Genomic DNA, 12401 nt, shown 5'->3' on the forward strand with positions numbered 1-12401 from the left:
CACATTCCTAACCATGGTAAGCTAAAATGATTGGGTAAGGTATCAAGTGCTGACATAACTTCTCAGGACTTGAACAACCCGGCCATGTCACAGTACCACAGTATCACAGTACGTTAGAGATTGGAAGGGACCTCGAAAGATCATCTAGTCCAATCCCCCTGCCCGAGCAGGAACACCTAGATAAGGTTACACAGGAATGTGTCCAGGCGGGTTTTGAATGTCTCCAGAGAAGGAGAGTCCACAACCTCCCTGGGCAGCCTGTTCCAGTGTTCTGTCACCCTCACTGAGAAGAAGTTTCTTCTCAAGTTTAAGTGGAACCTCTTGTGTTCCAGTTTGTACCCATTACCCGTTGTCCTATCATTGTTTGCCATTGAGAAGAGCCTGGCTCCATCCTCATGACACTCCCCCTTTATATATTTATATACACTAATAAGGTCCCCCCGCAGTCTCCTCTTCTCCAAACTATAGAGACCCAGCTCCCTCAGCCTTTCCTCATAAGGGAGATGCTCCACTCCCTTAATCATCTTAGTTGCCCTGCGCTGGACTCTCTCCAGCAGGTCCCTGTCCTTCTTGAACTGAGGGGCCCAGAACTGGACACAATATTCCAGATGCGGTCTCACCAGGGCAGAGTAGAGGGGAAGGAGGACCTCTCTCGACCTACTGACCACCCCCCTTCTAATTCACCCCAGGATGCCATTGGCCTTCTTGGCCACAAGGGCACAGTGTTGGCTCATGGTCATCCTGCTGTCCACTAGGACCCCCAGGTCCCTCTCCCCTACACTACTCTCTAACAGGTCATTCCCCAACCTATACTGGAACCTGGGGTTGCTCCTGCCCAGATGCAGGACTCTACACTTTCCCTTGTTATATTTCATCAAGTTTCTCCCTGCCCAACTCTCCAGCCTGTCCAGGTCTCGCTGGATGGCAGCACAGCCTTCTGGCGTGTCAGCCACTCCTCCCAGCTTAGTGTCATCAGCAAACTTGCTGACAGTACACTCAATTCCCTCATCTAAATCACTGATGAATATATTAAATAATACTGGTCCCAATACTGACCCTTGAGGCACTCCACTAGATACAGGCCTCCAACTGGACTCCGCCCCATAGACTACAACTCTCTGGCTTCTGTCCTTCAGCCAGTTCGCAGTCCATCTCACTACCTGATCATCCAGGCCACACTTCCTCAATTTAGCTATGAGGATGCTGTCCTTTGGACTTTTCTCTGAGATTGCTTTCTGAGACTAGCCCCTGGTTGTTTTGTTCGTTCCAAATACGTACCCAACCCTCTCTCATCAAAATGGTCAGTTTGGGCAGAAAAGCAAACAAGCAAAAAAAATCAGTTTGAGTGGGAATGCCTAAGAATTAAAGTCTCCTAAGAGCTTAGTGAAAATTTAGCATCAGCCTTCTGTAATTATTATTATAAATAATCTCACAAGTGTCAAAATGGCATCTTCAGATTACTGTAATTTACTGCAGGGGACTGTTTGGCTGCTGAAACATGTAGCCCAGTTTCCTAAGGAGGACTAGCTTGCGATCAGGCAAACCCTTCCTTCTCCACACAAAAACTTTTGCAATGGACATCCAAATTTGAAAGAGAAGCAGTAGTCCTCATAATAACAAATAGTTCCTTGGAAGGAATAGTTTCCTTGAAACTTGGAGAGGATAAGGCAGAACTTTTTTGTTTCACAGCCAGCTGCTCAGCATATACAGCATGTGCTATGGTGAGGCAGCCCTCTGCTAGGTGAGGGTATTGTGCGGGATTTAAATGGGGAGCTGCGACACTACAAACAGCAAGAGAGGAGGATCTGAAGGACACAGACTCAAACTAATATGAAACCAAGCTTCATTAACTCTACTGTTGCCAATAAATCTGTTTACCTTCTCACTGAGCCATTACAGGGTAAATCAATGGTGTCCAAACGAGCAGGACTACTTAAAATGCATGTAAGTCTGTGGAAGGAGGGCAGTGCAGGATGAAACTGTGGAAAGTTGTGCTTATTAGGCTTCAGTATGCTGTCATTTCCATCTCTAGAGAAATAACCACCATCTTTACTCATGCAGAATCCATTATTCTATGATTAAGTACTGAATCATATTGCATATGCATATTGCTTCTGGAGCATCATGCTGGAAAACATGTAATAAACCTCAAAATCAGTGATACATTATATATATACACGCAGTTTCTGACAAGACACAGCCACCAGCCAGCCAGCCAGTTTTGAAAACATGTTTAGCTTGATTTTTGAGATAGCATTTGCCCAAGTAAATTAAATGGGTAACAAGTACAATGTCCTAAATTCTAGTCAGTTTCTTTCCGTCTTGCTTCTTGATCAAATATATATAAAAACAAGAAGAGCAACTGACTACTTCAGAGAAGTGGAAGGAGTTAGAATAACTAAAACATGTTTATTTTTTTACAAGTAAAACAAAAAGGGTTTTTTTTCTGAAAGATTAATCTTGAAATAATAGTGCTTGAAATAAACTATATCAAATAACCGCAGATGAGAAAAAAAAAAGATACTGGAATAACACTTTTCTACTAAACATGAACCACTTCTAGAGTATCTTCAGACACACAAAAAAAAGAGACTCACACAAAGAAATACCAATACAAAACCAGTCTTATCCTCTTATTCTTCCCCAAAGGGTGTTATTCTTTATTGTCTACTGAACAGAATAAGCCATCTATTCAATGAACAATAAAAAGTAACACTCTCTTGGATAAGAGAAAAGACACAGCTCTGGGACAGTTCCAACCTGAGGCCTTACTCTGGAATCACTGTGCAGGTCACACATCAAAATAGTTTGGATAGCCATATATTTAGGTATGGTAAGGTTGCTACAGCAACATCAGATACTACGCACAACTCCTAGCACTCCTCCAGCTGCAGCTGAACTAGTTTCAACATTTTATTAGATTTTTTCTTTTTTTTTTTCTTTTTTTTTTTTTTTTTTTAATTTATGATCAAGTAGAAACCCGTCTGCATTTGACAGCTTGTCTTGTTGCTTACAATTTATAACAAAGCAGAAACACTTCCCACCAATCCTATACAACATTTGGGGGCAAGCCCCAACAGATGTGCTATGAGGATCTGTGTATGTTACAGACTGTGTTGATTTTATACCACGGTATGACTTTGGTGCGTTCTCACATTGTAGTTAATGCCGACTTTCCTCCCCTCACTTTTTTACTTAATACAAAACAGCACCCTTACCAATACCTCTTGAAGTGACAGGGCACAGAAAAGGCATGAATCAAAGATGAAAGAACAGTTGAAACAAAAGAGACTTGATAGGAACAGCTATAGACATATTTTGTTCTGGCTTATTTTTTACTAATGAACATCAATTTTACTAACGCCTTGTCAGTTTGTAAAATCCAGCATGAAATGTGATTCTTCGTATCTGGACAGATTTTTAACTCCTATTATCAAACCCTTAATATTGAATTTACTTTTACCTCAGATAACGCAAATTCAATTTGCATCAATTCCAAACCAAGTAATTTTAATCTGATATTTTTGTTTTCCTTTGCTCCTTTCGGTGTTTGGGCCATTATTATATATCACTGCTCTATAAACCTTCCTAATTATCTCTGACGGCCTACACACCACCTGGTATGCTTCTCTTTATCACTGGCTTAGCAACAAAACTGTAGCTTAAGTAAAAACAAGTCAAATTTAACAGCTCTAATGTTGCATGTAAAGCAATTCTGTACATAGATTCTTTTAAAATTTCTGCTATCATTCTTCCAAAAAATCTCACAAATCTGCCTTCAAAACAATAGCAGACAGCAATCTGTCAGTTCTCCAGAAAGCATGAGCTGCCTAACTGGTGTCATTAGCACCTCAAAAAAGATGTTTTGCTTGCCTTGCTTGCCAGGAATTCACGATAGCTTGTTAATGGTACTAATACCTACCAATTACCTAGTCTTTTCAAGTTCAAAGCACTGTAAAAAAACCTGAAATAATTTGCTGCAGCATTTTCTAGATTCATGCTAATTCCTGTTAACACAATGCTTTTAAAATCTGACATGTTCTGGAGTGTTGAATTTAAGCCCTTCCATTTTCACTGTTTCCTTAGCTTGTACTTGCTTTCTGTCCTAGGTTCTGGAATTCATGTCCTTCCCCCTCCACTTCCCCAAGACTGGTGGTCCTGACTGCCTTGCTGAGTTGCAAATACAGACTGACCTGACTGTATGCTCTCCTTTGCACCTGCTTTCTTTGATTTAATCTTTCTTTTCTCAGCTCTTCTATTACTCCTTCACTTTTTCAGCTTCACAGTTTGTCTCTGCACATTTACCATTGCTGTTTGAATGTGTCTTCAAAGTCAGTCAAGCAATGTGGCTTACAATTTATCACGTGTGTATTTTGTTACAGAGTCATAGAAAGGTTTGGGTTGGAAGGGACCCTGAAGATCACCTAGTTCCTAGTTCATGGTCCGTCCTTGTTCCTCCTATAACCTGTAGCTTCTGAGGCACCTACAAATTGCTTTATCTCATTTTGGGGGATAACTTGCCTTTCAAGTGGGTGGAATTTCAAGCTGGTAGTAATCCAACCCCTGCTGACAGGCAAATCCCTCTTCCCTTTTCCGACTGACCTGCCACTTCCATTATTTATCTTAGATATGAGTTGCATAGCAGAATTCTCCTATGTGAGCCCTAGAATGGTTGCCTTTTTATGTCAATAGTGTCTCTAGCTGAGGCACTCATCCTTCACCAGCACAATTCAGCCCTCCTCAGGCTCTCTGCACCATCTACTGTTAGACCGTCAGCCACATTTGTAACTCCACCTGTGCCTTGACATCCATCTCTGCCGGGAGATCTGTCTTCCCTTCAATTTACATGTTCAGCTGCAATTTATTATATGAGTTTGGGACTAACACCAATGGAGCTTTCAACCAATTTCAACTCATCTGCCACCCAAATGTTAGATTAGTATCTGATATGGATGCAAGACATCTTCACTGAAGCTTGATTTGGAAAGGGGCTCCTCCAAATCCTTTTGCTTTTTAAAGCTTATCTTTTTGTCCAGTAAGGAGTCTATTTTCTTGCTCTCTCACAGACCAAAATGACAAACTGTTCTGACACAGCATTGAGGCTGGAGTAAGAGGAGACACCATTGATAAACATGAGAGATGGGTTTGTTGCTTAGGTATGCGAGACAGATTACCCTTTTGAAGCCTATACCACTTCTCCTTGCCATTTGCCTAATAGAAAGGGCAAGAGAGTTGGAGTCAGGCACAAATGAGTTGAACCAACTGCTAGCGCCGGGTAAAGGCAACTGTCAAGCACCACAATGTATTGTAAAAGGCACAGCAGCAAAAGGAGCATCAAACAACATCCATGAGAATCCCCTTCAGAACACCAAACTTTATTATAATGATGATGATGATGATTCAGTCTGAGGTAGCCAAGACCTAGCTTTTCTGACTACTGCTGATAGAAATTAATTTTGATAGATATTTCCAGGTAGAAGTAACATGTAGGTGGCATTTCTGGAAACACCTGGATCACCTAGAGCTTTCAGGCTGTAGCAGGTTTGCCAGACAACAGTCAGCCCTGCCTCCATGCAGCCTGGTAGTAATGCTGACAGCGGCACGTAAGGGGTGTGCTACGTCTGGGCTACTTAAATCTAAATGGCAAATACCCTCAATGATGAGGGAGGGCCCCATAGGCCTCATGCTAGAGAGCTGGCACGACAGATGAGGAAGTGGCTTTTTTCCGGTTAGCTAGCACCACCTCTTCAGGATGCTTTTAATAGCTGTTGCACCTGGCTCCCCACTTCTTCATTTCAGCCAGGCCTTGAAGCACTTTATTTCACAGGTGGCTGATATCTGAAGGACAGCCATGTAAAGGTAGTTTCAGTACCTCTCTGCCATTTACAGTACCTAAGGACACCATTTCACAGAATGGTTTGGGTTGGAAGGGACCTTAAGCTCACCTAGCTTCAGCCCCCACTATGGGCAGGACACCTCACCCTAGACCAGGTTGCTTGAAGCCCCATCCAACCTGGCCTTGAACACTGCCAGTTCCAGCCCTGGCAGTGTTCTCAGCACAATGCCAGCTCACCCCATTGGCCTCTGCCTGCCCAGACCACACTGTCTTCTCACCGCCACCATGTACCATCAGCTGAAAGCCACTCAGGCACAGTGTGCTGACCCAAGGCACCAGCAGGTGGTCATGTACTTCCATCTACCCTGCCAAAGGGATACAATCCTGGGTGAACACTGAGCCACCCAACCTGAAAACTGCGCCAAATCCTGTGTTTTACGGCTCCAGAACTTTCCAGAAGTGATCCACAGCCCCGCCCCAAACCTTTCAACATGGGTGGGTGGGAGTGCTAGAGCAACACCACTATGTACCAAGCCCGCATTCATGCCCTACCAGGGGCCAGAAGCTGTATATCCGCCGTGCCGGCGAGGCGCTGGTAGAAGCCAAGCCCCGCGGGGCGGGAGCACCCACCCGCGGACGTGAAGCCCCCGTGAGGCGGGACCTTCCGGGTCCCTGGTGACGCTACGGCCGCCGAGCGCTCAGGCCGGCAGGCAGCTCGCACCGGTCTCGAACGAAAAGGCGCGAAAGCGCAGGCGCTCGCGCTCTCCTTTCGGGCGAGGTGATTGGCTGTGAGGCGCTGACGCTATAACCGAGCGCCGTGGCCCATCGCGTGAAAAGGAACGGGGTTGTTGCCGTGCCAGCGGCCAGTGTTGTGCTCCGTTGCGCCTGGGTAGCCGCTCTACCAGCAACCTGGTGCCTCGGGAGCCGGCTTCGTTCGGCTGGCGTGGCCGCCGCGCCTTTCCTTGCCCGCCCGCAGCCTCACCGTGTCGGCTCCCGTGAGCGGCAGGTGCGTGCGTTGCCTGTCATCAGAGTCCAGAGGGTTCAGGCTGCCGTGAGTGGGAGGGAAGCAGCGGTGGGCATAGGCTGGCGGGCAGGAGGAGTGTGGCGGGCAGGGGCGAGCGGCAGTGGGCAGCAGCGGGCAGGAGGAGGGTGGCGGGCAAGGGCGAGAAGGGGTAAACGGCGGCTGCTAGGGAATGGGCATTGGCAGGCAGGAATAAGCATCGCGGGCAGGAGTGGGCACCGGCAGACAGGGGTGAAGAAGGGCGGGCAGAGGTGAGCAGCGGTGGACGGGCGCCTTCCAAGTGCCGGGTAGCATAGGTGGGTGCCGTTTGCCGTTTCCGCTGGAATGTGGGCACGAGTTCGAGAACGCCTGGCCGGCGGGGCCTCCAGCTGCCCGACACTTCGCTGGCGTCTTCCCGGGCTGCATCTGATCAGCCCGGCAGCCTTTTCCTGACTTTTCCTACAGAAACTGCCCGGCCTGTGTTGCCTCCTGCAAGCGGGACTGAGAGGTGAAAATGAGTTTCTACAATTTGGACCGCTTTCGCTTTGAGCGGAAGCGAAAAGCCACCGATCAGTGTCCTTTGGCAGCCAAGGTGCCAGCAGTTAACTCTGGTGCAGCGAGCGGTGCTGCTGGAGGTGATGAGGGTGAAGCTACAGATGACAGCAGCGAGTCGGATGCTCCAGCTTCGGATGTGACAGGGAAATCTGGTGAGTCCGGTGTTTTGCATGTGGTGTAAGAACAGTGTAAGCACATCATTACTAGAAATAAATGTAATTTATTTTGTAAATAGTATGTGCTTTTCTGTGCATATGTACGTTACAGCAGTTTTCACAAAAACATCCGTATTTGTAACAGTGCTTGCTCTAATTGAACCTGTGCGTTTACAGTCAAGTCAGAAACATTCTGATAGCTAAAGCTGAAATGATTTTTTTTTTTTTTTTTCAGTTGAACAAAGCAGCTACAATTTAAATGTTTCAAGTATACTTTTTATTATCTTTATTGGTACTTATCTTACACTAATTCAGGGTTTTCAAAATAAAAAAAAAACCCTTTTAGTTGTCTGATAAATACAACACTACATAGGCATACCCTTTTCACTAGAGTTCTAGGTTAATGCAGTGTGGAATATCACAGATGAAACTGAAAAGAAAACAGTTTATTTTTGGTTGGGCCTGGTTTTGTAAGGAGCTGAGCAAGCTGCTGCTGATTCTCACAAGCTGATTGCATTAATAGTTTTGTAGCTGTGTTTTTTCTGACAGTAGCTTGTGGTTTTCATGGAACAATGAAAAGTGAAAAACTTCGTATGTAGTAATTTATTGGTTTGCTTGGTTGATACTCTAATTAGTTACTACTAATAAACTGTAGTGGCTGTCAACTGTATAATCACATTCACCAGTAGCTTTCCTGTTACTGAAGGAGTAAGAATGGAAGAACAAAAATTGTTTGTTGCTGATTATTTTATACATTTTGGACATTCCGTGTGATGTAGATGTCAACATACTAGTATTATTGGAGAGATCATACAGACTTTTGACTATTCATTTAGTAATGGAGCAACAGTATCAGTTGGTATTAACCTGAGCAGCTGTTAGTTGTGGCTTCTGCATGTGTGTGCTTTGTAATAGGCTGCATGAAAAACTGGTACTCTGAGGAAGTGCACTTTGGAACAGGTGTCATCTTCCTGTTTGTGGTAAGTCAACTGTCTTGTGTGGTGTAGAAGTGACCAAATGCGGATACCCTTCTTGAGCTGTGAACATAGATGTGAAGTAATGAATGGTGCTGTTGGTTTTATGGCTTATTTATCCTTGCGATTTATTTTTTTAATATTACATCTTTTCCTCTAATCTGCTGTGGACTTGTCTTTGTCAGGGGAAGTGTGTGGGTAGTACTGAGGAGGAGAAGAGATGTCATCTCCAATTTGGAGGCATGACTGTGAGTTTAGGTAGGCAATAAAAGCAAAGATAAAGGGCAGCCTAAAAGAGGAACTGCTGTGGAAGGCTAATTGTGAGGAAAACTAGCGGAAGATCATGTTAGCTACCAGTTAAACAGAGTACAGTAGATGTGCAGGCAAAATTACAGCAAGTAGCTGACTTAAATAAGAATCCATGGACACAGATCCTGATGTAGGACTGGGATGCTTATTAAGATTTTTAAATTGAGATGTAGTTACTAGTACTTTGCATAATGTTTTGTCCTTCACAGATACCGAATGTTTAAAGAAGATGGTGTGATTTGGTGACTTCTTTTTCCACTTACTTATACATCATACATAACCCATTGAAAGGAGATAACCATTTAAAAAGCCAGATAACATTTTCTACAAGTTAAGCGAAATTAAACCATTTAGATTTTGTCTGCAGGGTATGAGGCATTTAGATGTAAAAGAGGAGACTAGATTTGATTAGGAGATGCCTGTCATTGTTTCCGAATTAGCAACAGGAAGACAAGTTTTCTTGCTTTGGTTCAAACAAAACAGACTGTTTTTTTTTTTTCCTTCTTGAATTATAGTGGAAGATGTACAGAGATCACCAGTTTATGGCACTCTCTGCTTTGCTGCTAAATTCATAACTCGGAGTTATTTACTGTAGCAATACTTGTAATACTTTTTATACTTAGAGGAGCAAAAAATTACATAAAATAGCTGTGGGTTTTTTTTTTTGTTTTTTTTTTTTGGTCCTGTTTCATTTGGTATCATGCAATCATATTGTATGCGTAAAAAGAATTCCAAAATCAGATTTTTTCCTTCAAGAGTGCAAATGGTTCAGTGTAATTTCCTAGGGATTTCTTTAGGTGTCTGTTTTGTCAAGTATCCTGAAATATGCATCACCAAAAAGATACTGTTATTTTCAGTCATCTTGGAAAAAACAGCCAGGTGATGTCTGTTCTGTGTCATGAAACACCATTATCTGTTTAGCTAAATATTTTGTTTTGTTTTTCCAGAACAGACAATATTGGTAAATTGTTCTGCACCCTGGGTGTAAATGTGTGTAATGCTTCTTGTTGTTTTGTATTGAACGTGTTTACCTTCTACTTTAATAAGCAATTTGTTGCATGATGAGTAAGAATTGGTCATCTTTATACACTTGCATATTCAAAATTACACAGGCTTGCAGTGACTTTGCAGTCGAGTTGTAGGTGGTGATTCTGAACAGTTAACTGAGGGGTAGAAACCAACTATGGGGGCAGTTACAAAGTTATATCGGAAAGATACCTCTGTAAAGAGTTGGGAAGTGTGTTGAAGTGCTGTGCTATAATTTTCTGTTAAAAAAAAAAAAAGAAAGTATTGTTTACTAAATAATACATACATTTGGCTTGTATTGGTCTGTTAGAAAACAGGTTATCTTCTTAATTAGCAATTAGGTGCTTATAATTATGTAAATAGCTTGGTGTACTGAGACTATTCCAATTGTATAAAAGGAGCAGAACTGTATTAGAACTATACAAATTAGAATAATTTTGATCATGAATTTCAAAATGGGATTTGTATTCAAAAAATGTGCTTTACAAAGCTATGACAGTTGTAATTGAAATTGTGGATGAAATTAAATGACTGTATATAATCCTGTTATTGATGTTTGATTGTGTTGATACCTTCTCTGTACTATTCAAATATATAATCCGAATGACTGCATTTCCAGGTTATGATGTTGAGGGTGTCACATCATTCACTTGCACTGGGACTCCTGCTTTTATTATTTCCTGGTGTAATTTTCTTAATGAACTGAGGAAGTCCTGTCTTCTGCTTATGTCACAATTTGTACAGTATAATTCTACTTAAAGCATAGTTGGCAAAAAGCAATGACTGCATTACCTAGTGAACTTTTCTGAGGGTTCATGGAAGGATATGTTGAAGTAATCATCATTTTAAAATGGTCTCTTTGAGAAGCACCTTAGAGCGACACTAATATTTAGAATTATTTTGGCAAATGAAAAAGAATACCCTTTGAAAATGGAATATTAATTTTCTTGTAGACTTGAGCAGCATGCATTTGATAGTGCTTTCCAAAACTAGGGGGAAATTACTTTCCGTTTGACAGTGCTTGTTGTGCAATGTTAGTAAATGTGGTAAGCCTCTAAGTGTTACCGAAGTTTTGTTTTCAATGGGAGAGAAAAGGCTGGCTTTCTCAGAATGAGAGGTATGGTTTGTGTAGAAGGCTATATTTAGAATTATAGAGCGTATGGGTCAGTGTATTATGGCTCTGCCCTAGGTATATGCTTCCCAAAAGACTGTAGTGAGCCTGATTTTAGAACGGGAGTAAACAATAAAATTCAAGGTAAAGGTTTTTCAAGAGTAGTTGAAGCTCTGCATTTAATGACTAAACAAAGCAAATTATTTGCTTTAACATTATAAAAGTGGTTGCATTTGAATACCTTTATCCATAATTTAACACTCCATATAATCAAAGGCAGTTTGATCTAGTTATTCTCATGGAGTCTTTTTGTATGATAAAACAAAACTCAACTTACTTCTGCTGTTGTTTACAGCTCCAGTGTAGGGGTACTTTTGTGTTTCCTTAGTAGAGTCGAACACTGGTTTTATGATTGCAGGCATTCCTTAATAGTCCGTTGTAATTGCATATAATCAAGAAATTGTGCCTTCAATAATTACATGCTGTGGAAATAACTGTTTAGTCTGTTACTACTCTACCAGGGTATAATTTGCTCTGAACATGATGACTGACTCCATCTTACATATGGGATTCCCGTTCTTCTCCCCTTCCTTCCCCATTAATAAGGGGTTCTGTTCAGTGGAATAAGTGGAAAAGAGGGAGAATGCTTTTTCCAGGCAACTCAGCATTTCATAGGTGTAGGAATTAGGAGTTGTCATGAAGAGTGGATAGTTATGTAAAAATAAAATGAGAAGTTGCCAAGTGAAACACTTAAATGCTCTTTAAATCTCTCCTAAGGATTATATTGTAAAGAATAAAATTATTTTAAAGACTTGTGTTGTTTTTGTAAACTTTCCTTGTTTGTGTTTGGGGTTTTTGTTGCCTTAAAAAAATCCCCAAACAACTAAAACCAGCCAGCCAAATAAAAAAACCCAACAAATCCAACAAGCTGCTTAGCAAGGCTGTTGTAAGTACCTGTCATTTCCATGTCGTGCTGCTTGCAGAAGGAATATATTTGAAATATAATTTAGCCTAGAGGGCAAAGATCATGAAAACTGGATGGATCAATTTTGTTAATTCAGCTGAGATGTGAACTTCTTGCTTCTTATAGACCTGTTTTGATATTTCCGTTTACAGCTTTTTATGCATCTTGCATTTTTGTCCTATTGTGATAACCCTTTCTTGGCTAGCCCAACTTTATAATCTTCAGAATTTTTCTGCTTTATTTTTCTTTGCTAGACAGAAATTACTGAAATAAATTTGCCTGCTTCTTTATGTTTAAATGTAATAAAAACATTTGATATGTTTCCCAAGGTTTCTCTTGCTCTTCTCCTGTATTAAATAGTTTTCAGATAAAGCAAAGCAACTCTGTCAAGGACAGCACCTCTCCTTCCAGACATGCATAGACGAAGGTACTGCTGAGGAACTTCCTACTGAACACATGTTGGTCTTGGTT

General features: G+C 41.9%; 1 protein-coding gene across 1 annotated transcript in view; it reads left to right on the forward strand.

Annotated features, from left to right (window-relative positions):
- Window positions 1-6734: 6734 nt before the first annotated feature.
- SMARCAD1 (SNF2 related chromatin remodeling ATPase with DExD box 1) overlaps window positions 6735-12401 on the forward strand; it is a gene marked incomplete at its 3' end in the record, with an annotated part of 37467 nt that continues 31800 nt past the window's right edge. The window contains exons 1-2 of the mRNA XM_080635904.1: window positions 6735-6842; window positions 7302-7543. Coding sequence (XP_080492030.1) covers window positions 7351-7543 — 193 coding nt within the window. The 5' untranslated portion in view covers window positions 6735-6842; window positions 7302-7350. The remainder of the gene's footprint in view (window positions 6843-7301; window positions 7544-12401) is intronic.

Source organism: Psittacula echo, assembly GCF_963264785.1.
Source record: "Psittacula echo genome assembly, chromosome: 1".
Lineage (NCBI taxonomy): Eukaryota > Metazoa > Chordata > Aves > Psittaciformes > Psittacidae > Psittacula > Psittacula echo.